The sequence below is a fragment of the Leiobunum rupestre genome, chromosome 3, assembly GCF_980474605.1.
Source record: "Leiobunum rupestre chromosome 3, qqLeiRupe1.1.hap1, whole genome shotgun sequence".
Lineage (NCBI taxonomy): Eukaryota > Metazoa > Arthropoda > Arachnida > Opiliones > Sclerosomatidae > Leiobunum > Leiobunum rupestre.
The window spans coordinates 9387701-9410844 of NC_143386.1; the positions used below are offsets into that span (position 1 = coordinate 9387701).

Genomic DNA, 23144 nt, shown 5'->3' on the forward strand with positions numbered 1-23144 from the left:
ATAAAATCTCAAAATAGTATAGCAAAGTGGCTTGAAAAATTCGAGATTACCAAAGCAAAAAAAGTTATAATTATTTCAATAAAGCTATGCTGTCTCTTACACTCTAATTAAAATTACTAAAAGAGAACCAAAACATTTACACTGCAGCCTTCAGATATCTATATTTTCAATAATTTAAACGACTACAATAATTTTCAACAGAAACATTTTCTAAAAACTCATTATTCTCGAAATGTCAAGAAAATTTTATATGAAATTTACGCAGAACCACTTAAAAAATTCAACTTTCATTGAGTAAAATACTTGTGGCAATATTTATATCGTTATTTGAATTTCTTAATGCGCGAACTACATTTTGTCTGTCAAAGCCCATCTCCACCAATGTTTGAACCTAAAGTCAATCAAATTTAATAACACAATATCAAATCTGAGTAAGAAAACATTTTACCTGTTCTTCTGGAATTACTGCAGAATCAGTCTCTACATTATTACCATTGATATTTTCAACTATAAACAAAAAATTTTTATTCTTTATATTACAATATTAAAAATGATTTAAAATACCAGGTTCTTCTCTATTATTCTGAGTATTTCGTCTTCGAAAGTTAAAAGCATTTTCCCACGCTTCTCTACTTCGAAGATCTCCGATAAAACTGTTCCCCCTGATACCAGCAGCAGGAACAAGTCGTTCAGCGTAGCCTTGAGCCATATGCATACGCTAAAATAAAATACTTCAATTTCAAAGAACTAATTCAAAGATCAAATGGATAAGTAATTAGGGCTAACCTGCTGACTAGCTCTGTCTCTCGCTTCTCTAGCTCTTGAAAGCCAAACTTGTTGTTCTAAAATTTCCATTTGCTGTTGTCTTTGCAACTCTAAAGTAGCTCCCATTGGTACAATTCCTTCTTGAGGAGGGGAAGACTGCATTATCCACCCGAGAGTGGCATTGGCAAAATCAGCGAAGAAAGACGGGAAGCGAATAAAATCTCTAACATGGCAGAAATTCCACCTGCAAATTACTCCAGAAAGTAAACAACACGCTCCTGTTAACATGGATTCTCGACTAGCGCTGATCATCTGTAGACCCAAAAGGTATGTTAGAGTTTTTCCAGTAACTGGAACTCCCATAATATAAGTTTGGGCGACTCTCGGAATGTCCAAAAAATAATTTATAAATAATGGAAAGACTATTCCAAATCTTTAAATAAAAGGAAACAATATTAGTTTAAAAAAAAACCGAGAAAAAATATTACAGAAGGTCTTACGGTCCTGTAGGAAGATTTACAATATTGATGTCAATTTGTCTTAGGAAGTAAACTGCTGTTAGTTCAAATAAAGTACTGACTGTACAAGCCGCTAACAAGTAGGACTAGAAAAAAAAATTAATAAATGTTCTTTAAGTTCTTTTGTTGAACTTACAGCAAATTTTAATGAACCAAATCGTCGTTCAAATATACGGAAGTAATAGATAAGTAAACATCCACAAACTAAATCTTTCGTGTCAAGGAAAGTTGCTTTGGATGTAACGACCCGCCAAATCTAAATACAGCGTATAAAAGGTACGTTAAAGAAAACCGAATTACCAATGTCAAATAAGCGTATTACTTCCAATTTGTTGTATATGTCGGGTATGTTATATACAACACAATGTTTAGCGTGTGCCCACAATGGTACATTTAAGGCACAAGACGTTAGAAACATGCAACCTAAAATGCCTTTGGATACAGGTGCTTTATCTGTAACAAATTTTACCTTATTCATTTGCAAGGCTTAGAAACATTAAATTTAAAATTAAAATACCACATTTTAAAACTTACAAAATCCAGTTGTACTGTATTGAGATAAAATTGCGGCCATTTTGTTACAAATATTGCGAAGTAATTTTTAATGATAAATAAGACTCTTCAGGTGAAAATACTACAAACTGTGTTTAGCAATGAAAAACGATATATAGTCGCCATTTATTTAGTCAACACAACTCAAGGACTTGAACCGCTTGGACTAATACTAAAACTACCAAAGAAAGTACAAAAACTTCCATGGTTTGTCCAATAAGTAAAGGAATAACGCAACACCGGAAGTTAACTTCTTTCGGGAAATAGTACCAGTAAATCTTTAATTTGAAAAGTTTTATATCATATGCCATGGCATTAGAATTTAAAAATAAAATAAAATTCCGCCGGGAGTAGTGGCTCACTCCTGTAATCCCAGGCGTCCGGGAGGCAGAGTTTGTGGATGGCCGTGTGAGGACGACCACTAATCCCACAACGGGTGGTTGTCATACTTCCGCCACGGGTGTCCCAACCCTATCCCCCCGTTGGCGTGGCCGTAACACATATCTCGCACCTGATTAATCAAATGGACGAGCGGACTTAATTGTCCCACCCGTTACAATCGCTCATAACGAGTTTCTAAAAAAAAAAAATCCGTAATAAAAAGACTAGATACTTCATTCGATTAGCCATGAAGTGAAGTATCTAGTCTTTTTATTTTATTTTGAGTGTCATAAAAGATAGACCTACACTTCTGACTTATAAATAAAATATTTATAATAATAATAAATAAAATAAATAAATAATAATAAAATATTTTCAAATGGAAATGGTTTATTACAAAATGGATATAAATTATGCATTGTTCCATCAGCCTCGTAAAGGGAGAAACTTTCGTCCGTTGCGACCAGCGTTGCCAGACGTACGATAATTATCGCACAGTGCGATAATTTAATCAACATTTTTAGGGCGTACTATAATTTTCATGGCGTACGATATCGTACCATTATTTCGATAATTCTGCCTCAACGTACTATAATGTACGATAATCTTTAGATTTTTTTAAAAACCTACGAACGATTTATATTTTATTATAAATTTATATAACTTTTCTATTTAAAATGAATGATATACATTTTCTGTACGCGTAGTCCAGAGTGTGAGTTTATTACTCCTAGCTATTACCGCATTTTTTAAAACATTTTTAAACATATTAAGTTCAGTTAATAATGATAATAGACATTTTGTTTATTTCCCTGAATTAAAATTCCTGTAGTGCTTTAAAAAATCATCTAAATTCAACGTATTTATGACTTTATGTATGAATTAAAATTTATCGCCAAAAAGAAATATACGATAATTTTCCAGGAAAATCGATAATTTTTTGGCCTAGATACGATAATTTCAGATTTTTGATATGGCAACGTTGGTTGCGACCGATATCGAATTCCGAATTTCCGCGAAATGACCACGTGTTTTGTAAAGTTTCGTATTACCAAATATTAGTCTACTTCCGCTTTAAAAAAAATAGTGCTATTTCGCCCCCCACTGTCATCCCCTTACGAGGCTGATGTAACCCCTTAAGAGAGTTAACAGCTTTTATGTTATTCGATAAAATTTAAAATTTCACTGCTTTTATAAAAGTCAACTGAGTTGACAAAATAATTTATTGCAATTACTTAGCATTCGTTTTACATTATGGTTTTACGGATAAAGTCTCAGTTACTAGCATATAATGGTTACTAGCGGGATTGAAGAATTATTTTCTCTGTTTTTGATTCGTAGTCGAATAATTTAATGAGATGTGATCGGTGTCCTCTCAAGCCTTGCCGTCATGACTTCGACTCTCCGTGGCCCTCCGCACTTTGATCCAGGGACAACCAATCCTGCGGCGGCGTGGTCAGCCTACTGCAAAGCCTTCAAAATATATGCTACTGCCTCTGAATTACATACCAAAACCCTGGATATCCAAGAAGCAATCTTCCTCCACTCGATTGGCGAAGATGCGCAAAAGCAAGGTCAACTCCAACTCTGGAATATCTGGACTGGTAACTCTGCCTTAAATGCAGATACTTTCTTCGACTTCGCTACTCTTCGAAAAACGAGAGCTCATAATGCCAAGATAGTCAACCACATATGTCCGTAGTACCACCCGTCAATGGCACTTTTCCGTCCGTACAATTACCTTGTCGAATAAATTACCCAGCGATGTACTCCACTGCACCTCACCCCCGATGGCCCGACGCAACATTAGAAACCATCTCATAGACTCTCAGTAACCCCGTCATGTTCCCATTTATCCCCTGTTTGTACTATTGCCTTCAATTTTTTTTCTTTTTTCTTCTCATGTTTAACGTATTTTAAAAAAAAAAATTCTTCTTCTATATCATATTATTGTCATATCTCCATAAGCCACAACCTGTAAGATTGCGCAAAAGCTTACTGTAGCTTAGCAGTCTATTATGTATTCAAATAAATAAATAAATAAATAAATATTACAATAGAGAGGTTAAGCCACCGCTTAAAAACTTGTAGGGGCTACTTGTAAGAATAATATTAATATTGATAATAATAATCAGCTAGGCTAATACCCAAGGCACCACCTTAGGCCCAAGTCAGCCAGCGTCTTTTAATGCCTTAAACAGGTGGCTGGGCTACAATGCGCAGGAGGGTGGTGGCAAGCCCTTCATGCCACGCCAGCCAACAGCTCCTTACACTAACAAGGAGACATCCCGAGGCGTTTCTCCCCGATTTGTTTCACTGGGTGAAAACTCGGAACCACTCCTCCTGCGTTGAGTTTGCAAGTTTTCTCCCCACTGGTTTAAGGGGTTTTCCCCCGAGTTCTTAGGTTTCCCCTTCCATAAAAACTTGTTGAGGTTAACGGTAATAGTTACCCCTGTAGCACATGAAAAGTTACTTTATAGTCGACGACCAAATGCCGACCTAAAAACGTCCGAACGTTTTTCGACACTAAAACCGTAAATCCTTTTTTGGGACTATTTATGGTCCATTATAAGACTTAAAATAGACCTTACATTTAATTATTACCCCTGTAGCACAAAGGGTCGATTTAAGGTCGCGCTTTGCCAATTAATCGCTCAAAACTGTGAAACTTTGGCGATTTAATAAAACAAATATAAATATTTTTAAAATAACTTCCTTTCTGTATTATATTTTTTCAAAAAAGATTATATATTCAATCTGGCAATGTTTCCTTAATAAAAATATCTCATCTCAAGTAGGTTACATTCGTATAGCTAAATATGTTAGGCTAAGATATTATTAATGAAGATTTGCTCGTTACTCTAGAACTCTGTACTCTAGATTCAAGAGCTTTCCGATTGACGGAAATAAACTCGTTCTTTCACTCCCTTTCATGGGACTTGACATACATGTATATAGCTATTTATATAGCTATATTTACGATTTATTTGGTCATTTTCAGTCACTTAAAATATCGAAAAGTAAGTCGTTTCGACGTAATTATACAGTACATTCTAAGTCGGGATGACGTCGTTTCAGAGTCGGTTCTTAGGGCTATTAAAAGGCGGTAATCGAAAAGCCTGTTAAGCCGGCCGAGTGGTAAAGTTTGCGCGTATGGGTAGTGGCCCCACTTTTTCCACGCTATTCTGTGGTCGAGAAAACCTATTAGCTCGGTCTCTCGGAGTCTTTATACTCAGTCGGGGCAGCAGTAGGTAACATTGTCAAACCTGGGAGGGGGAATGCGGCAAGCTTTTCGACACTCCCGGCCTTTCCGCCGTTTTGCAAGGCGAGGCGAGGCGGTTAAGCTCGGTCTCTCGGAGTCTTTATACCATCGGGGAAGCAGTAGGTAACATTGTCAAAGCTGGGAGGCAAGCTTTTCGACACTCCCGACCTTTCCGCCGTTTTGCGAGGCGAGGCGGTCTCTCGGTCTAATTCTGGCATGGGGAAAAGGGGGATGGGTGCCTCACTGGGGGGGTTGGGACGGGAGAGAAAGACGAGTTTTTATGTTATTTTTGCGGGGGGGAAAGGGTACCCGGTAATTCTGGCATGGGGAAAAGGGACAGAGGGGCCTTACTGGGGTGGAGTGCCTCGAAACACACAACTAGCTGAGGGCCCGCCCGTAGGGTGGGCTTCTCGGTTAGTTTAATAATAAAAAACTCTACTCTCCGGCTTTTCATCTGGGAGGAAGGCATCATGCCGCGGAGATGGAAGGTCGCTGTTCTCCACCCGCTTCTCAAACCAGGAAAGTCCTCTACGGATGCCTCATCTTACAAAGATATCTCTCTGCTTCCAAATTTAGGAAAGGTTTATGAAAAACTTATGTTCAGACGGCGAGTTTGGTTTCTGGAGATAAACAATATTCTTCCACTGAAGCACTTCGGTTTTCTCAAGGGCCGTCACGCGACGGAAAGTGCTTTAAGGCTGACTATGGCACACCAATGTGCTCAGGCGACCAATCTTCGATCTTTCTAGACCTCAAGGACGCCTTTGGTATCATTCACCATGGCGCACTGTTGTACCAACTCCCACAGTGCGTATTAGAGGGCAATCTCCTTCGCTGGGTGGAGCACTTTCTCAGGGATCACAAAGTTCATGTCAGGGCAAATGGTGCTTCTAATGCACCTTTCCCGATCCTATCTTATTTAGTGTTATGCTGTGCCCCAGGTGGATAGAATAAGGATGACATTGAACCCTGGACGGTTGGCATCTCCCTGTCTACCATATGTGGTGATATCAAAAGTAAATAGGGGGAGAAAGTCTATCACTGCCTTCAGATTTTACCTTCCACCATGCTTGACACCCTTTTTAAAGAGCTAGTGATCACGTGATATTTCTAACCAATAAGAATAGCACATTACGCGCGAAGTAGTGCATTTGTGGTATTCCGGTCCGCGCTCAAGATGAAAATTTTGAATTTTATTCCCTGGCGACCATGTCACCGCCTCGCAATTTCAAATAGTCTCTCTGTCAAATCCTGACCATTATTTCCTTCGATAACGGTTGATTTTAATTAATAATTGCTATATCAATTGTAAAATAAACAAAAAAAAAGCTCGAGCTATATCTATTATTTCAGTTAAACCAAAGATAATATAACTACGTACCCTAGATTCTAAATCACGGCGTTTCTCGATAGCGCGTTTTCTCGTGAGGCTTTTACTGAGTTCGCGCCGGAAGTCGGAAAAATCGGGCTCCATAGCAGGGTGAGAAATAAGGAATTTCAATAGATTATATTACTCACCTTTAGTTTTCTTTCGTTTAGAAACATTTTTAGAGCTACAGGCATGATCCATTATTGTTTTAAAACAATATAACGCAAAAATATCTGGTATCTTGAAAACCGCAAGTCAAAAACCACAGCGCAATTTTCACTAAAACTTTTTAACTAGATGTCGGTAGCCCTGCCAGCAGCGGCTCTATGGAGGCAGTTTTTCCGACTTCTGCCGGGAACTCAGTTATTGCCTGCGTTACGTGCAAGGAGCTTGATTTCGAATCTAGGGTACGTAGTTATATTATCTTTGGTTAAACTTGCAAATTGTTAGGCCTTAACATCGTAGATATACCAATTAGTCCCGATCTCTGCTCTTAGATGGCGCCACGCTCTCCACGATTTAAGTGATCGTTTTTCTAGTTACGGTTTATTTCTTTTCAAAAGTCGTGTTATTATTTTTAAGATGTCGCATTTTAGTTTCTATCACATATCTACTTTATTTAGGAACTAAATTAACCAAATTATCGAATTCAAAAGTTCAATATTCACGTATTTTATAGAGAACTATTTTTCATCGTTGCGGAGTACAACCGATACCTTTTTGTCCCTGTAAAGAGGGGAAGTCATTTCCGAAGCCCAAAAATTTTACCCCTCAAATAAGACGTCGTGCGGTTGGACCCAAGTGCCAGACTTTCTCCCACTATTTACTTTTGGTGATATGCAGCTTGCCCTTAATAACATCTCAGCATTATTGCCTTAAATGCCAAAACGTGGTGATATATTAAGGTAAAAAAACACCGGGTACTCTAATACTCAAACTGGACAGTACAGTCCGGTCTCGGGTGCCCACTTACCGTTACTTGAGCGCGATCATTGACTCCAGTCTTTCCTGGAAACTACACATCGAGGCGCTAGTCTCTTCTTCTATCAAAAGACTCAATCTACTGCGAGCCATTTCGGCGAAAACTTGGGGCTTGGAAAGGGGGGTGCCCCGCTTCCTATACTTGGTGACACGAGTATTGTCACAATGGATAAGGATAAGGGCGGGTAGGAATCGCGAGTTTCTGCCAAGGCCCACGCTACCCGCAAACGGCGGGACTTTATAAATTACAATGTTGATTAGATACAATACATGGACTTTGCCTTCGCTGGGAATTATTTGAAAACATTACACGGCCAGCTCTCTTTTACCGACGTAGATGTTAGTACTTCTTTCACGTGTAAACTCTGTGATATAACAAAGCGCAATCTACACTTATTGCTGAACTTGCACTTATCCGTGGTGAAACTGATTCCCTGCGAATTCGAGACGGTGTGGTTACTACTAGAATTGATAACATTAATGCTACTCTTCAACGGATTAGGACTGAAATTTCTTCTTTTACCGCCAGTGTTTTAAAACTGGAACTGAAATTTGATAAGATTGAAATGTCAAATACGGCTCAACTGGATGGCTTGACGAAATTGTTGACATCTGAACCATAGAAATCTCATAGGTAACTAGAATGCTTCCGCCTATGGCCGAGCTTGACGCCAGTTCATTTTGAACCTTCAGCCAATGAGAGGCCGTAGAGTGGTTCCGCCAAGGAGGATAATAATCCTTCTTGATTCTGCTACTATAGTGGGAGATGGGTGACGTCATTCTCTCTGGTGACATTAAATTCTTGGCAGAACCAGTCTTTGAGCTCTGATTGGCTGAGATCTGGCGTCGTCTGCCACGGCGTTTGGTCCATTTGCCAGTTACACGGCAGCATTCTAGTTACCTATGAGATTTCTATGATCTGAACTCTCTGCTGTTAGAGCTGATTTATCTACAAGCCAAACAATCTTTCATGAGAGTTTTGATAATCATGCTCAATCTATTGCGACTGATGTTTTGACACAACTTGACCCGATACTAAATTAGCTGGAAAGCCATTACTTCGAGCATATGTAACATAATCACTCATAAGTATGCCATAAAAGCATTTTCTTAAATGAAACCTTGTAGATTACGTCACTTATAACTCCGTGACGAAATACGCGTCATCAACTTTACTGATGGGAAACGGAAGTTAGTGAGAATTCCGCGCGCGTTTCTGGCTTTGCCTTTGTCAAGATTAGCTCGTGCCTCGCGATCACATGATTTCATTTCCATGGTAACCTTTTCTATAGCGCAAGGATTATAAGAGTTTTTGCATTTTTGGGTCCGCTTAATGTATGTTCCGTGTGAAACAAAGTCTCATTGAATTTTTTTCAATGGAAATGTTATACAGAGGCATACTTATGAGTAATTATGTTACATATGCTTAGAGTTATTAAATAACAAGGTTGATGCATCCCAAATTGCTGATACCGTTTTTGAAAGGATGGAACCGATGCTTCAGCAAAGGGATATGGCTCACTTGGAGATGGTTCACTCTAAGGTTGACAAGAGAGCCTACGACGGAATAATGTTCTTCTGCTCAACGTACTGGAAGGTCTTACCAATTCTGATCTGCTGAAATGTAGTAACCTCCCTACGATCATCAGTTTCTTTCGGCCTCCACGTTTCCTGGGCGTTTTCCCTGGCCAATTAAAGTCCTCTCCCATAATGACAAACAGAAAAGAAAATTTTTAAACCATTTCTCCGACAGGCGGCAGGACCCACATTTTTCCCAAGTAACGCGCCCAGACCGTACTAAAAACCAACAAGCTCGTTACCAAAAAGCAGTGGTTGAACTAGAAACCCGACTAACTACATGCTACCTGAGAGCAAAAGTCGAGTAAGTCGATATACGTGACTATTGAAAGAAATTCAAAATAAGAATCCTTAAGTGTTTTTAAATTAAGGTGACTCAGTACAAAATTTTCAATATAAATTTTCACACTATTTTTATCAATTTTCATTATTAGATTATCATTGTTATTATGCAAGATTTCGTACTTAAAACTGGTTTTTCTCATATAGGGGTTTTCCGACTTGCTTGATTCTTGCTCTAAAGCCTGGTTTTCACTTGGCGGTTCTTGGGCGAAAAAGCCCGGCGTCGACGGAAAATGGGCGAAAATTTCCGTCGACGCCGGGCGGAAATTCCGTCGGTTTTCGGTTTTGTGTGGCGATTTTCATTTCTATTTTTTTCGCTCAGTTGGGCGATTTCACTCTTTTTCAACCAATCAAAAACCATTTTCGAAAGGTGACTGTGACGTCAGGGGGATGGTTAATTTCCTGCTTCTTGCATCCGGAACTCGGCCACGTGCTTTTCTGTGAATTTTGGAACGTGTTTTTTTTTATACCCTTGTTGCCTTCTTTTCCAGTATGTTTCTTTCACACAAACCGATCTTTCATAACTCATATTTCTTTGAACACGATAGATCATGTAAAATAACATTAAATTTAAAATGCTTACATGAGCTTTAATCAATAGTTCACTATTATGATCAGATAAATCATCCATTTTTAGGCCTAGGCTTAAATCTCCACTATCAGACGAAAACCGACGAACTCGCTGCCAGAAAGAAATCGCTTTATTTCCGCCCTAAAAAAACGCCAAGTGAAAATGCTAAAACGCCGACAGTGAGCGAAACGTCGAAAACCATATCGCCGACGTCAAACTTTCTGTCGGTGATTTTCCGCCAAGTGAAAACCAGGCTTAAGGTGGCGTCAGGTGGTGAGAGTAATCTCTGCATCAGGAACTGTAAAGTCGTTTCTGTTGCTGCTGCTGCTCCGATAAACCCTATTCCGCCTGCGACCACCGGGGTCGATTCATTCCTCCCAGGATTCCCGAAATATAATCCGCCCCAGGTGCAGCAACCCAAGGGCGTATCCAGGATTTTTTTCAGGGGGGGTTTTAGGGAAAATTTCAAGGGGGGGGTGCTGACGGAAGTTTTACACTGATTTCTATTAGGCACCGCCCCCCCCCGGTCATCACCATTTTGGGGGGGGGTTGAACATCCAAAACCCCCCCTTAAATACGCCTGAGCAACCTACTCGCGATATCCAATGCCCTAACGTACGCCGCCTAACTACCATCAACATCCTCGTATCCAGCCGGTACGTCAGTCACGACCCCTCAACTGGTCTCATGTTTCTTCAAACCAATCACAACACATGCTCCTCCCGCACTGCAAACAATTGATGACTCACTTCCTTGCACAGGCGCTCCTGTGGCACAATCTTTACTTAACCAATGTATAACAGTTTTTATTCCTTCCGGCAGCGCCCTACTCTGCTTCCTATCAACGAATGCGGGGTCTTTAATCAGTAAATTACTAGAACTACGCTCTCTTGCGTGGCGACTCGTTCCTGATTGTATGACAATCACTGAAACCTGGTTGAACAAAGACATTGTTTCCGACCTCTTTCTAATTGAGGGTTATGATTCCTTCCGGGCCGACTGTGATATTACCAAATGTGGGGGTTGTGTTTTGTACTGTCGTTCTGCCCTTGCTGCCACCCTGAATCGCTCTCCAACCTCACCAAATATTTTGGTTTGTCAGCTGAAAATTGATTGTTGTTATCGTAGCCCGTTCACCTCACTTGATTTTCTGAAGAGGCTGCTGGGCACAATTGAGAGAGCTAGCAAGTTGGCAGCCCGGATTATTGTGTTAGGCATAGAAATCTCATAGGTAACTAGAATGCTGCCGTGTAACTGGCAAATGGCCCAAACGCCGTGGCAGACGACGCCAGATCTCAGCCAATCAGAGCTCAAAGAGTGGTTCTGCCAAGAATTTAATGTCACCGGAGAGAATGACGTCACCTATCTCCCGCTATAGTAACGGAACCAAGGTGGATTATTATCCTCCTTGGCGGAACCACTCTACGGCCTCTCATTGGCTGAAGGTTCAAGGCGAACTGGCGTCAAGCTCGGCCGTAGGCGGCAGCATTCTAGTTACCTATGAGATTTCTATGATGTTAGGTGACTTGAATGTGCCAGCCATAAATTGGTCCTCTTTCACTACGAGGAAAGGGGTGCGTTCTATTGAGAAGAAATTTTTAGATACTGTCTCGGTTTTAAACTGGAACAGGATGTCCTGTCTCCCACTTGACGACGGGGCGACAACCAACCCTCCCTCCTGGACCTTGTCCTCACATATGACTGCGGATACCGTGCATGATCTATCTCATATGCCCCCTCTTGGGAAGGGTGGCCTTGATGTCCTCTCTTTTTCTCTTAAACTGCAGAACACTATTCCGGACCCGCCTGCTCCACCAGCTCGGCATTCATATCACCGTGGTGATTATGATCTCTTTCGTGCTGCACTATTGACTAAGGACTGGTGCAGTGTTCAGTTGGATGATTCTCTGGATGATATGGTTAACCTATTCCTCTCTCTGGTTAATGAAGCTAGGGATATCAGCATTCTCAAAATACAGCCACTAAGAAGTCTGGATTGCGCGGCATCAGCTTTCACTACGTATTCCTACTACACCCAACTTTTACCATTTTTCTGCAAATTAGGTTACGCATCCCTTTAAAATGACACTACCTAAAATAAAACGTGATATATTTTTGCCTAAGGCCCACGGAAAGGTTACAACGGCCCTGATTGGAAGGCTAACGCTCCATCCCCGCACCGACTTCGCATTGCTCGCAATGGATTTGTAAACAACGTAGCAAACAAAGCAAAATAGACGAAGAAGCAAAGATTCAGTGGCGCGATCGAGCGGGCACGATTAATCGGAAAAAATTCCATCTGCACTAGAGTTTTATTCCCCAGGTGATACCGCGATTTTGGTATGATTCCAGATTTCAGAGATGATGATTCGAATTTGATACCCTGTAAGATTCCATGATACGGTTATGATTCCGGATCCGAAAATAATTCTTTAATTCCGGAAAAGTTTAGGATTTGGAATATGGGAATCAAGGCCTGTACATGATTCCTTCTTCACTTTTAACTCTACTTTTGTTCTGTTTTGGTGTCTAAGGTCTTTCTCTAACACCACTTGATCGTATTAAAAAATAATTTTGGAGTCCAGCCTAGTCCAAGGTCCGAAGAAATTGTTTTAGACTAGTCCAAAATTATCTTTGCAGAGTTGCCAGACGTACGATATTATCGTACAGTGCGATAATTTCATCGAATTTTTTAGGGTGTACTACAATTTTCATGGCGTACGATATCGTACCATTATTTCGATAATTCTGCCTCAACGTACGATAATTTTTAGATTTTTTTAAAAACCTACGAAATTTAAATCATTCGAACGCTTTAATTTTTTAATTATTTCATAAAACTTTTACTTAAAATTGAATGATATACATTTTCTGCCGAACGTGCTGCGTAGTCCTGAGTGTGAGTTTATTACTCCTAGCTGTTACCGCATTTTTTTTTATAAATTTTTTAACATATTAAGTTCAGTTAATAATGATAATAGGCATTTTTTTTATTTCCCAGAAATAAAACTCCTTTAGTGCTTTCAAAAAAATTATCTAAATTCAACGCATTTATGTATGAATTCCAATTTAGCGCCAAAAAGAAATGTGCGATAATTTTCCAGGAAAATCGATAATTTCAGATTTTCGATCTGGCAACGCTGTATCTTTACTTTGTTTCTTGTTTTTATCATGATCGCAGCGTCCATGGTCGCAGCATGGACGGTGAATTTTATGCACGATTTTACCAATACAAACATTGAATTTTATTCAGCGGTCAGACATAGTCGCAGCTGCTAAGTCAGTCAAAGCAGATCGGATGGTTCACTATTTCACGAAATTTGAAAAGAATGTATTCCTTAGAGAATGGCACCAAGTTTTGCGTTACGAAGTTTGGGTATGATTATAATACGAATTTCGAAAACGTGCAACGCAAAATTAATTCCCGAGTTTATAAGACCTCTACACATCATTAAAAATAATGCTTATACTGATAATCAGAATATTATTGAGAGGTCCCATCAAAATGTAGCATTTGATAAAATAAATGTACTCACAGAAGTACTGGGAATTTCTGTAACAAATGCATTACAAATCGTTGGAAATAACAAAACGTTATTACGCGAAGACATTGAACATATGAAAGCAGTGTTACATTTCATACTTGATAAGTTCAAAGTGAAGGATATTCTTGGAAATCCCAAAGTGCTTAATCTTAAATATAATGAAATTGAACAATATTACATTATTTTACAAGAACTAGGATTTACCACTAATAACATTACACTGTCAAATTTAACAGGGTCAGTAGTACTTGTTGTAATATTATGATAAACATTCTAATATTGCCTTTATTTATTAGGTTTCATGGTTTACTAGAGAAAAGTACAATAGAACTGCACAATTATGAGCTGCTTCCTTCAACTGTTGACCCATTAGAGAATATGTTGGGCATGATTAATGCGGATACAAAACTAATTGAAAATATAAAAGAAAACCTTAAGTATCTTAGTAAAGATCACAGTTGTATAACCCTTAAAAGGTTAAGGCTCGTAGTACTCTGCTCCTTTCTATCAGAAAAACTTGAATTATCACTGGAAGGTGTTTACACATTAGTGGAAAAAAACAAAGGAATAAAAAACAAAAGTCTGTCTACCCTATCATTCGCTTTAGACAAACTTCAAGACGTTGGATTTTCAAAGAAAAAGGTATATCATTTTATTTTGATTATTATATTTGTCACATGATTTATGATTGAATCAATATTTTACAGATTATTTCCAACATAATTGTGGCAACTCGAAATTTTTACAATTTTAAGGCTTGTTTGAAGCTGAAAGAACTTAACGGAATTCCTATAATTGAGTTAATAAATAAAAATCCTACTCTGCTCCTAGTAAAACCTAAAAATATGCTAGCAGTTGAAAAAATATTGGAACAGAGCAACGTTAGCAAAATCCAAATTCTGGGAGATGTCAGAATTCATAACCTTTCTCCGCAACTTATTGCAGAGCGATTAGAAGAGATAAACAAAACCACGGAATTCAGGCTTCAGAAAAATAACCCTAAGTTCCTCAAACTTGTAACAAATTTCCGCATTTCCCAATTGCGATTGAATGAGTTAAAATCGCATGGCTACTATGTAATATCCTTAAATACTTTAACGTGTGCTAATAGAATTTATAGTCAGAAGATAGTTTATGGCTTTGAGAAATCTTGGGGAAGAGACCTAATTTATTATTTAACTGGTTTTTTCAACACTTCATTTGAAGTGGCTAAAAAGCAGATTTTCTCTCATCCCAAATGCCGAGGAAGATTCAATCTAGTTAATGCGGATAAGGTCATCAATTATTTGTTAGAATCTGGGATAACCAAACAACAACTGTGGAACAGCCTCACTGTGATTTTATATTCGTATGAAATTGTCACTGAAACATTTGAAAAAATGGAGAATTTTCCAGAATTGCAACCATTTTCGGAGTGGCGTCAGCACCCTCTTTTCTTAGATTTAATAATTTATTACATAGAAAAGCCAAATAGATTTTGTGGGAATGGAGTATTTTTTAGACAGTGAAGCTCATTTTCCCCATTATCTTGTATCAAACGTTCAAATAAAATTTTAATTTTGTTTTTCCTATATTTTTCAATGGGTCGACCTCACAACGCCGGATTCTCCTTTCTCCGAATTCCCATATCACCGAATTCTCTTTTCTCCGAATTGATATAATCAAGGATTCTTTATAACCCCGTATTGCTTTTACTCCGAAAGTTCATATCTCCAAAGTCCCATTTCTCCGAAATGTATTAAGTGACCTCACATCTCCCAAGGGGGGCGCATCTCTGGAACTCGTTTTTTGAGAGAAAGTCGAAAGGAATAGAGAGAGGTATATTTCTCTCTGACCAGTGACGTCACTGGTCAGATTTCAAAAGAGCTATTTTCGGGGTGGCTACGTCTGTTCTTATAAGAGTCTGTCCTTCAATATAAGCGGTTTTTTGCTTTTATACTAATCTTAGCCCTGCCCGAAGTTCTTATAGGTAAAGCACTAAATGGCAAATGGCACAATTATTTTTGCCGTTTTCATCAAGATAGGTTTAATAATAATAGTATAAATATTTATTAATAATCAAATAACATAACTTTATTATTTATGAAGTATTTTTATTTCCATAAATGCGATTGTGAATTAAGAAATTTTATTTATATTTTTAAATATTAAAATAGTAAACAAATACCAAAATGTGGCAAAACTTTCGATTTTAATGTCAGATTTTAACAAAAAACAAAAGCTAAAGCTAAATTTTAAAAACATTTAGTATATATAATGTAAAATATTAAATTTGAGGAACTTTTTGATTTTTGTTTTGGATGTATTTTGTTATTTTTTTCGCTTGCCTTCTGTTTTGAGCGTCGGTAGTAAATTTGGAATTTAAATAATTCATTCTTATAATAGTTCTCATTTTGACGTAAGTATAAATAATGTCTCGCGGGTAATTTAAAAGTTGGTCAGAAATTACATTTGTTAAAATATTTGTAACTCCCCTGTCTTTGCTTAGAGCAATATCTTTAGAAGTTTTTCCTTTATGGTATTTTGAAAACTCTAATTCTATAAATTTCGTATCCTTTAAAAATGTCTCGGAAGGAACTATTATACCATGATAACTGAGGTGTTCAACCCATGTAGGTACAATATAATCATGGTCGTTGCGATTTGATTTCAAATGTAAATCGTGGTATTTTTCGTGGAATCTTTTAGCTACCCATCCCGCTAGATATTCCATTCCACCTTCTTCAAAATTATTTAAAATAAGCTCGTTTTCTTTATCAGGTGTGGGGGCAGTAGAGCTCGTACTCGTAGGGGGCAAACTTAAAGGTACTTGGTTTAAAATAGAAAGTTGAGGAGCAGTTGTTTTCCGAATAATTACGAGGGGTGTTCTACGAATTACTCTAGGAACTTTTTTCATTGGAGATTGTGTTGGGCTTCTATAATTAAAGCTAGAATCAACTTGATTTGGATTTTCAATATCAGCTACGTCAATAGAAATATCAGATTGCTTTAAAACATTCGTTATAAAGTATTCGTCATCTGATTGCGACACAGTATTCGTATTTGATGTTATAACCCCAGGGTTCTTTCCAAGAATAATCATTCGGATTCTGTAAATTGCATTTAAGGGGGTTGGGCGATTATCTAGGCCCCCCCGCGTTCTTAATTGGGAAAAAAAGTTTTCCAAGCAATCTTGGTTTACCCTGTGGGTTAGTATATAATTGACTTTAAAGTTATCCCTAAGATGAAAATATAGTCCTATCATAGATTCCGATGTTAAAATAATTCCTTTTTGGAATTGTTGCATGTTTTTTTTACCTATGACAGTCATGGCCTTCATAAAAGTAATCATTTGTTTCCCGGAGATACAAACCATTTAAAGTAGTGTCAAAATTTACGGGGTGTTGGTCAAAATTGGTGTCATTATATGTGGCTGGGTTGTTAGTTAAGGGTTCAGAGGAATCCTGGAAAATTTGATTCGGCCTTGACTGTCTAACTGAATAAAAACTTGGTGGAAGTTTCAAACTTGGAATAGCGTTATCTTTAAGGTGCTTCTTAGTTTTTTGACTCATCAATTCTTCCATGAGATTCTTCTCAAAATCTTCAGGTATAAAGTGGTTGGAGCATACTCTAGCATATTTTGGGTTTAACTTTTTCTTTTGATCACCATTTTGACATCTCTCTATCCATAAAGCTCTTATATTGGTATCAGCAGGAAATCTATGTGATGATATGTCTGATTTGGAATCGAAATAGTTTGTGCAACCAAATACAGCACATTTATTTGGAGCCATATCTAGGGTTTAAAGAATTAAACATTGAAAAAATTAAACATTCAGAGTTCCAATTTCATTTCATTCAGGAATATGACCGCCATAAAAATTATTATCGATGTAATGCACATAATATTATAATACAAAGCTACTGAAGATCAGACTCACATGCATTAACCATTTACCCTACTCCTATATAAATTACACATAATAATTCTATGTGTTATTTACCGTATTTTAAATTTTTAGTCGTTTATATTAAGATTTAATTTTTCCATTTATACTGCAGCTTTGCTGTTCCGATATAATTGTCGGCTCGGCCATGTGGTTAGTAACATATCATAAAGAAAACTAATTTAAAAGATTTATAGGCCTCAATCGCCCCGCATTACTAATAAATACCGCCCAATAAATTAAATAAAAATTGTAGCTTCATTGTTTCATTATATTTTAATATCACTTTTCAAGATTAGCATGTTTAATAAAATCTTAATACCATAAAATTAATTCTTCAAATAGCGACATTAATATAAAACATAATGTATGTTAATTAAAATTCACTGTTTTACTAGAATATAGCCAACTTGGGCTGATATAACTATAATCTGGAAGCTCAGCAAAAGGAATTTCTTTTTATACCTTTACGCCTGCGCAGTTGCTATAGTTGCTATAATTTCACGCGGCGTCTTGTTTAGATTTTCCCTCCAGTTAAAAGGGGAATACAGCGCTATCTTTCCCCTTTCCGCACAGCTGCAGATATCTCCCTTCCCGCCACTTTTACAAGAGCCAACCTTATAGTGCCTTTTCTTTTACGAACCTTGACATCTCCGAATTCTCGTTTCTCCGAATTCCCATTTCTCCGAATTCCCATATCTCCGAATTCCCATATCTCCGAATTCCCATATCACCGAATTCCCATATCACCGAATTCCCATATCACCGAATTCCCTTTTCACCGAATTGACATATTCTTGCTTTTACTCCGAAAGCTCATATCACCGAAGTCCCATTTCTCCGAAATGTATTTAGTTACACTATGCAGAGATAAACCTCCTACGTGTCACCATGGACTAATTAACACAGGGACACCCTAGTTTTCCGTTAGTTCTTAACTATACCGCCAGAGCGCACATTTAACAATCGTCCGAAGCAAATATTCGGGAACGGGGTGTCCCTGTGTTAATTAGTCCATGGTGTCACGCCCGCTTGTGGCTAAAGCAAGATTATTTAAATTAAATAATCTTGACTAAAGTTTTCCCTTTATTTTAATTTTTGGTCGTAATTAAATATGATGTTTTATTACAGTATAAGAAAATTGTTTGGTAGCATATTTTATTGTTACAATACAAATTCTATAATGTAGATGGCGTTGTGTTTTCCGTCCTCTGTCAGAAGGGGACAGACATGGACTAATTAATTAGTCCATGGGACAGAAGAATGAATTTTTAATATAAAAACACATATTAAGCTTTCAATATCCATGTCAGCTACAGTACACAATTAAATGAAAGCAGGAGCCGCGGAATTGGGTGGCAGGTAGGGCCAAATGCACCCCCATTTTGCATGGTAATGTAGGGTTCTTTATGCTTTAGTCGTAGGAGCCTAGGAGGAGCTAGTCATGGAGTACTTCCACGGTTACTGAATAAAACAGCTTTCAAAAAAAAATTCTTACAAAAAATGTCAACGTTTTGTAAGTAGAATATGTTAAGACAATATAAATTGCGGTAGATAAATAATTTTAAATAAAAAACACCAATATCAAGACCGAGGGGCTAACCACTCTTAGAAAGTCTGTACACCGGATTACGCTTAGATTAGTACTGCCAAAGGCAGGGACTTCAAAGATTACGCGTAATCCCATTAGTACAATCAAAGGTACGGCTCCGTACACCGATTACGCGGAGTGAGCTGCCCCTCGATCAAGACCCTAAAACCTACGACTTTTTAAAATCGCGCGGGCAGACTGCCGTGGCTCCTCAAAGTTGGTAAAATACTGCGTATAATAAGGTTAGCTCTTTCGACGGGGTCTGTAGAGAAGCGCTTCAGCGGGTACGTTGGGGGGCTTGGAAACTACCGGCCCACCTTCAGTGACGTCGCTGGTTGACAGGAAACCAGAAACAAGCCGCGGGGAGGGTAGTAGAGCGCGAAGAGAGGAGAGACTAGAGAAATCAGTCGAATTCCTAATAAAAGAAACCAGAAAAAATGTGGTATAGAAAATAAATACGTGCGGTCGTTTTCCCTTCAATTTTACACTTGTTTTTGGCACTTAATATAAATTTCTGTAAGTATTATATTCTCTAAATTATTAAAACTTCCAGTATTAGCTGACATTAAACCCCGAACTTTTATAAGCTTATAGCATAGGGCCTAGGCCTAATATTATTATAAATTAATAGTGAAATTGTAAAAGTGATTTTTCTGAGGTCACGTGCCGGAAAGGGGGAAACGCTTCGTAACAAAACCGTCAATGGGAAAGCTCTCAGTATTCGAATCTAGGGTACGAGCTTAAATTATCTTTGATATAATGTAGACCTATCTGAGATATGAAATTTCCCAAAAGGAGACGTTGCACTTCCCTTTCGATTTGCCATGGAAGCTGAAAATGTTTTGACCACTTTAAACAAAAAATCTCAATTTTAAAAAGCATGGAATGTTTTCGGTTTTACCTACGAAAATTTAAAAAAAAATTAAATTGGAACATTTTTGGGTTAAAGCATGAATATATCTAGCTATGAATATACAATAGCAATAGCCTCTCTAACCTCCCACTAAAATTTAGGTGGGGCTTATCTAGTCACGTGATCAATCACATCTGCTCCAACCGAGTGAGGAGCATGCCGTCATTTCCTTCAGTCTCCTGATTGGCTGAAAACGCTTCACTGGTCTCGAAAGTTGCCACCCAAATCAAATCGACATGATAGAAGGGCTATATCGTAGGGTTGGATATTCATAGCTAGATATATTCATGGTTAAAGTTATAAATATTTTTGGGTAAAATAAGGAAAAAATCTCATTTCTGTTTTAAGTGGTCATTTTCGGTTGCCATGGCAAAACCAATGGATAGTGCACCGTTTCATTTTGGGAAATTTCAATTTTCATATTGGTCTACATTACGCCTGACTTTGAACAAAATCAGAAAAAACACCTCGGGTACTCTCCTTGTTAGTATCCGTACCATGGTTTATGAAAATTAAATCTGGGGATCTAAATGGCGGAACTAACTTTCGTAAGTTATTATATTGTTTTCAAGAAATTGCAGTCCATTTTCACTTGAAATGGGGGTGTTAGTAGTTTAGATTATTATTACCGTGTTAAAGTATTTCAAGCAGAAATACAGAAAATGGGAAATAGAGTAGTATCAGTGTGACGTCTCCCATACTTTTCACACGTTCCTAAAATTCTATAACATTCTGAGATTATGTACGTTAGGTTAGGTAGAATCGGGCTCCTTGAAAATAAGAGCTGGCCTGTAGTCGTTTATTCACTTCATTGCATCGAGTCTTAATTTTTTTAAACATTTCTGCTCATTTTGTTCTTTGAAATCGAATTTGGAATTTTTTGGATACAATTTAGCTTTACCGAAGCACGTCAACAAAAAATAAAATCAGACGAAGAATCGGAACTTTTTGCAGGTAAGCTAGACGGCGAAATTAAATGCGCCCAACGGGGCCAAACCCGAGGCCAAACCGAGGGGCAGTTCACTCCTTCGTAGAGTGCAGAAGTAATCAAGGTTAAAAATTTAATTGGATTAAATTTAATACAGCCAAAGCTACAGACATTAAATTTAATCGGATTAAATTCAATTCAGCCAAAGCTACAGACATCAAATTTAATCAGATTTAATCAATCAAAGAGTGAAGATTTAATCATGGGAGTGAACTGCCCCTCGGGCCAAACCTAAAAGCTACGAATTTTCAACGGAGCCTTTTTTCTAAATTATGACAAATTTTGGGGCTTTCCTAATCGAAGAGCGATGCTATTCATTTTACAGAAAGATAACAATTGTAAAATACGCTAAAATCCCCTGATACTACATAAACACTCTTTGCTTTAAGGGCGTACCAAAATATTTTTATTATTAAAAATAAAATATACCATTTAATATATAATATCATAACTAACATAATAACCATTATTATGAAACTGAAAGACGTCGGTTAATGATATTAATGATGGTCTGTCGTGGGAGGATTACTAACCGGAAATTCGTCTAAAGATTATTTTTACGGCTGTATATACGAGCCAAAGCACGTTTGGGCAAGGTTTGGGTCTCAAATTCGAACAAAACTACCTTCAGAAACAAAAATAAAGTTTAAAATGTGTTCCGATTTAACTCGCAGAGAGTTGTCAGTCCTTAGGATGTAAGTGACCTTCTTGGTTTCTTACACGAGACTCTTCCACCGCACGATGTTTTCTTCTTAATGGGAGATTTTAACCTACATGTTGACTGGTCGAATCCGTCCCTTCGTACAGCCCAGGAGCAAATTTTTTGCGAAACTGTGTTTGGCCTTGGACTTCAACAGACGGTATAACAAATCCCACACGCGGAAATAACTTCCTTGACTTGGTTTTCATAAATGACGAACGTTTCCTCACTGAGATTCACACTAGAGACAGCCTACCAGGTTGTTATCGCTTTGCGGTTGCAGGAAGCCTGAACTTACCTCGGTATTTTGTTCACAGAATTCATCGAACTATTCTCAATTACAAAGATCGGTCTAAAAATGATCTTGCAGGCACTTTGTACTACGCTCCTTGGGACATTGTTTTTTCTTCAAGTGATATTGATGTGACTTGGGAACTTTGGCTTGATCTCTTTTGGGCATGAGTTAGGGACAATGTTCCGAGTATAACCATTCATGGAAAGAAGCGTCCGCCCTGGATTACGGCTGGTCTTGTTCACGCGAGCCACGTGAAGAATTCTCTTTTTAGGAAGGCCAAATGGTTGGGAAGAGATTTTGATTGGAAGAAGTATCAGGATTTTAACAACACTTTGAGAACTAAGACTAGAGGTGCATATGATATATTTGTGTCAAATTTGCATGATACCATTGCTACTTATCCTACGCGGTTTTCGAGTTTCGTCCGCTCAAAGTCCCAACTCCCTCCACCGTCTTCTTGTAAAGTAAAGAATGGGCAAATATCATGTCCTTTGGCCATAGCTAAGGCCTTTGGTGAATTCTTCTACCGAAGCTTTAGCACGTCAGACACTGCCTTAACTCTACCATCCGTTTCGACACCAGCAAAAACACCTTGAAACGTTTGAAGAATGGATCGGCCTGTGGGCCGAATGGTATTACATCCTAGGCTTCTTAAATTGATGTCTCCTGCCATAATTGACCCGATGGTGAAAATGTTTAAGTTATAACTATCGATGTCTTCTCTGCCTTCTGGTTGGAAGCTTGATAATGTTGTGTCGGTCTTCAAAGGGTCGGGCAAGCGCAACGATTTTTCAAATTATCGACCTATATCACTCACGTCTGTCGTTGGAAAATTACTGGAATCGATTGATTACGAGAAGCCGAATA

General features: G+C 38.0%; 2 protein-coding genes across 2 annotated transcripts; one reads left to right on the forward strand and one right to left on the reverse strand.

Moving 5' to 3' along the window:
* Window positions 1-2: 2 nt before the first annotated feature.
* Window positions 3-2001, reverse strand: LOC149949423 (ubiquitin-associated domain-containing protein 2-like). Its single transcript, XM_090169215.1, has 8 exons — window positions 1818-2001; window positions 1606-1736; window positions 1420-1539; window positions 1266-1369; window positions 787-1198; window positions 565-718; window positions 449-507; window positions 3-391 (listed from the first exon to the last, which is right to left on the reverse strand). The coding sequence occupies exons 1-8, from the start codon at window positions 1855-1857 to the stop codon at window positions 281-283; spliced, it is 1131 nt and encodes a 376-aa protein (XP_090025341.1). The 5' UTR covers window positions 1858-2001; the 3' UTR covers window positions 3-280.
* Window positions 2002-13520: 11519 nt separating this feature from the next.
* mTerf5 (mitochondrial transcription termination factor 5) lies at window positions 13521-15428 on the forward strand. Its single transcript, XM_090169216.1, has 3 exons — window positions 13521-14101; window positions 14161-14506; window positions 14572-15428. Exons 1-3 carry the CDS (start codon window positions 13665-13667, stop codon window positions 15370-15372), a joined length of 1584 nt encoding a protein of 527 aa, XP_090025342.1. The 5' UTR covers window positions 13521-13664; the 3' UTR covers window positions 15373-15428.
* Window positions 15429-23144: the final 7716 nt, after the last annotated feature.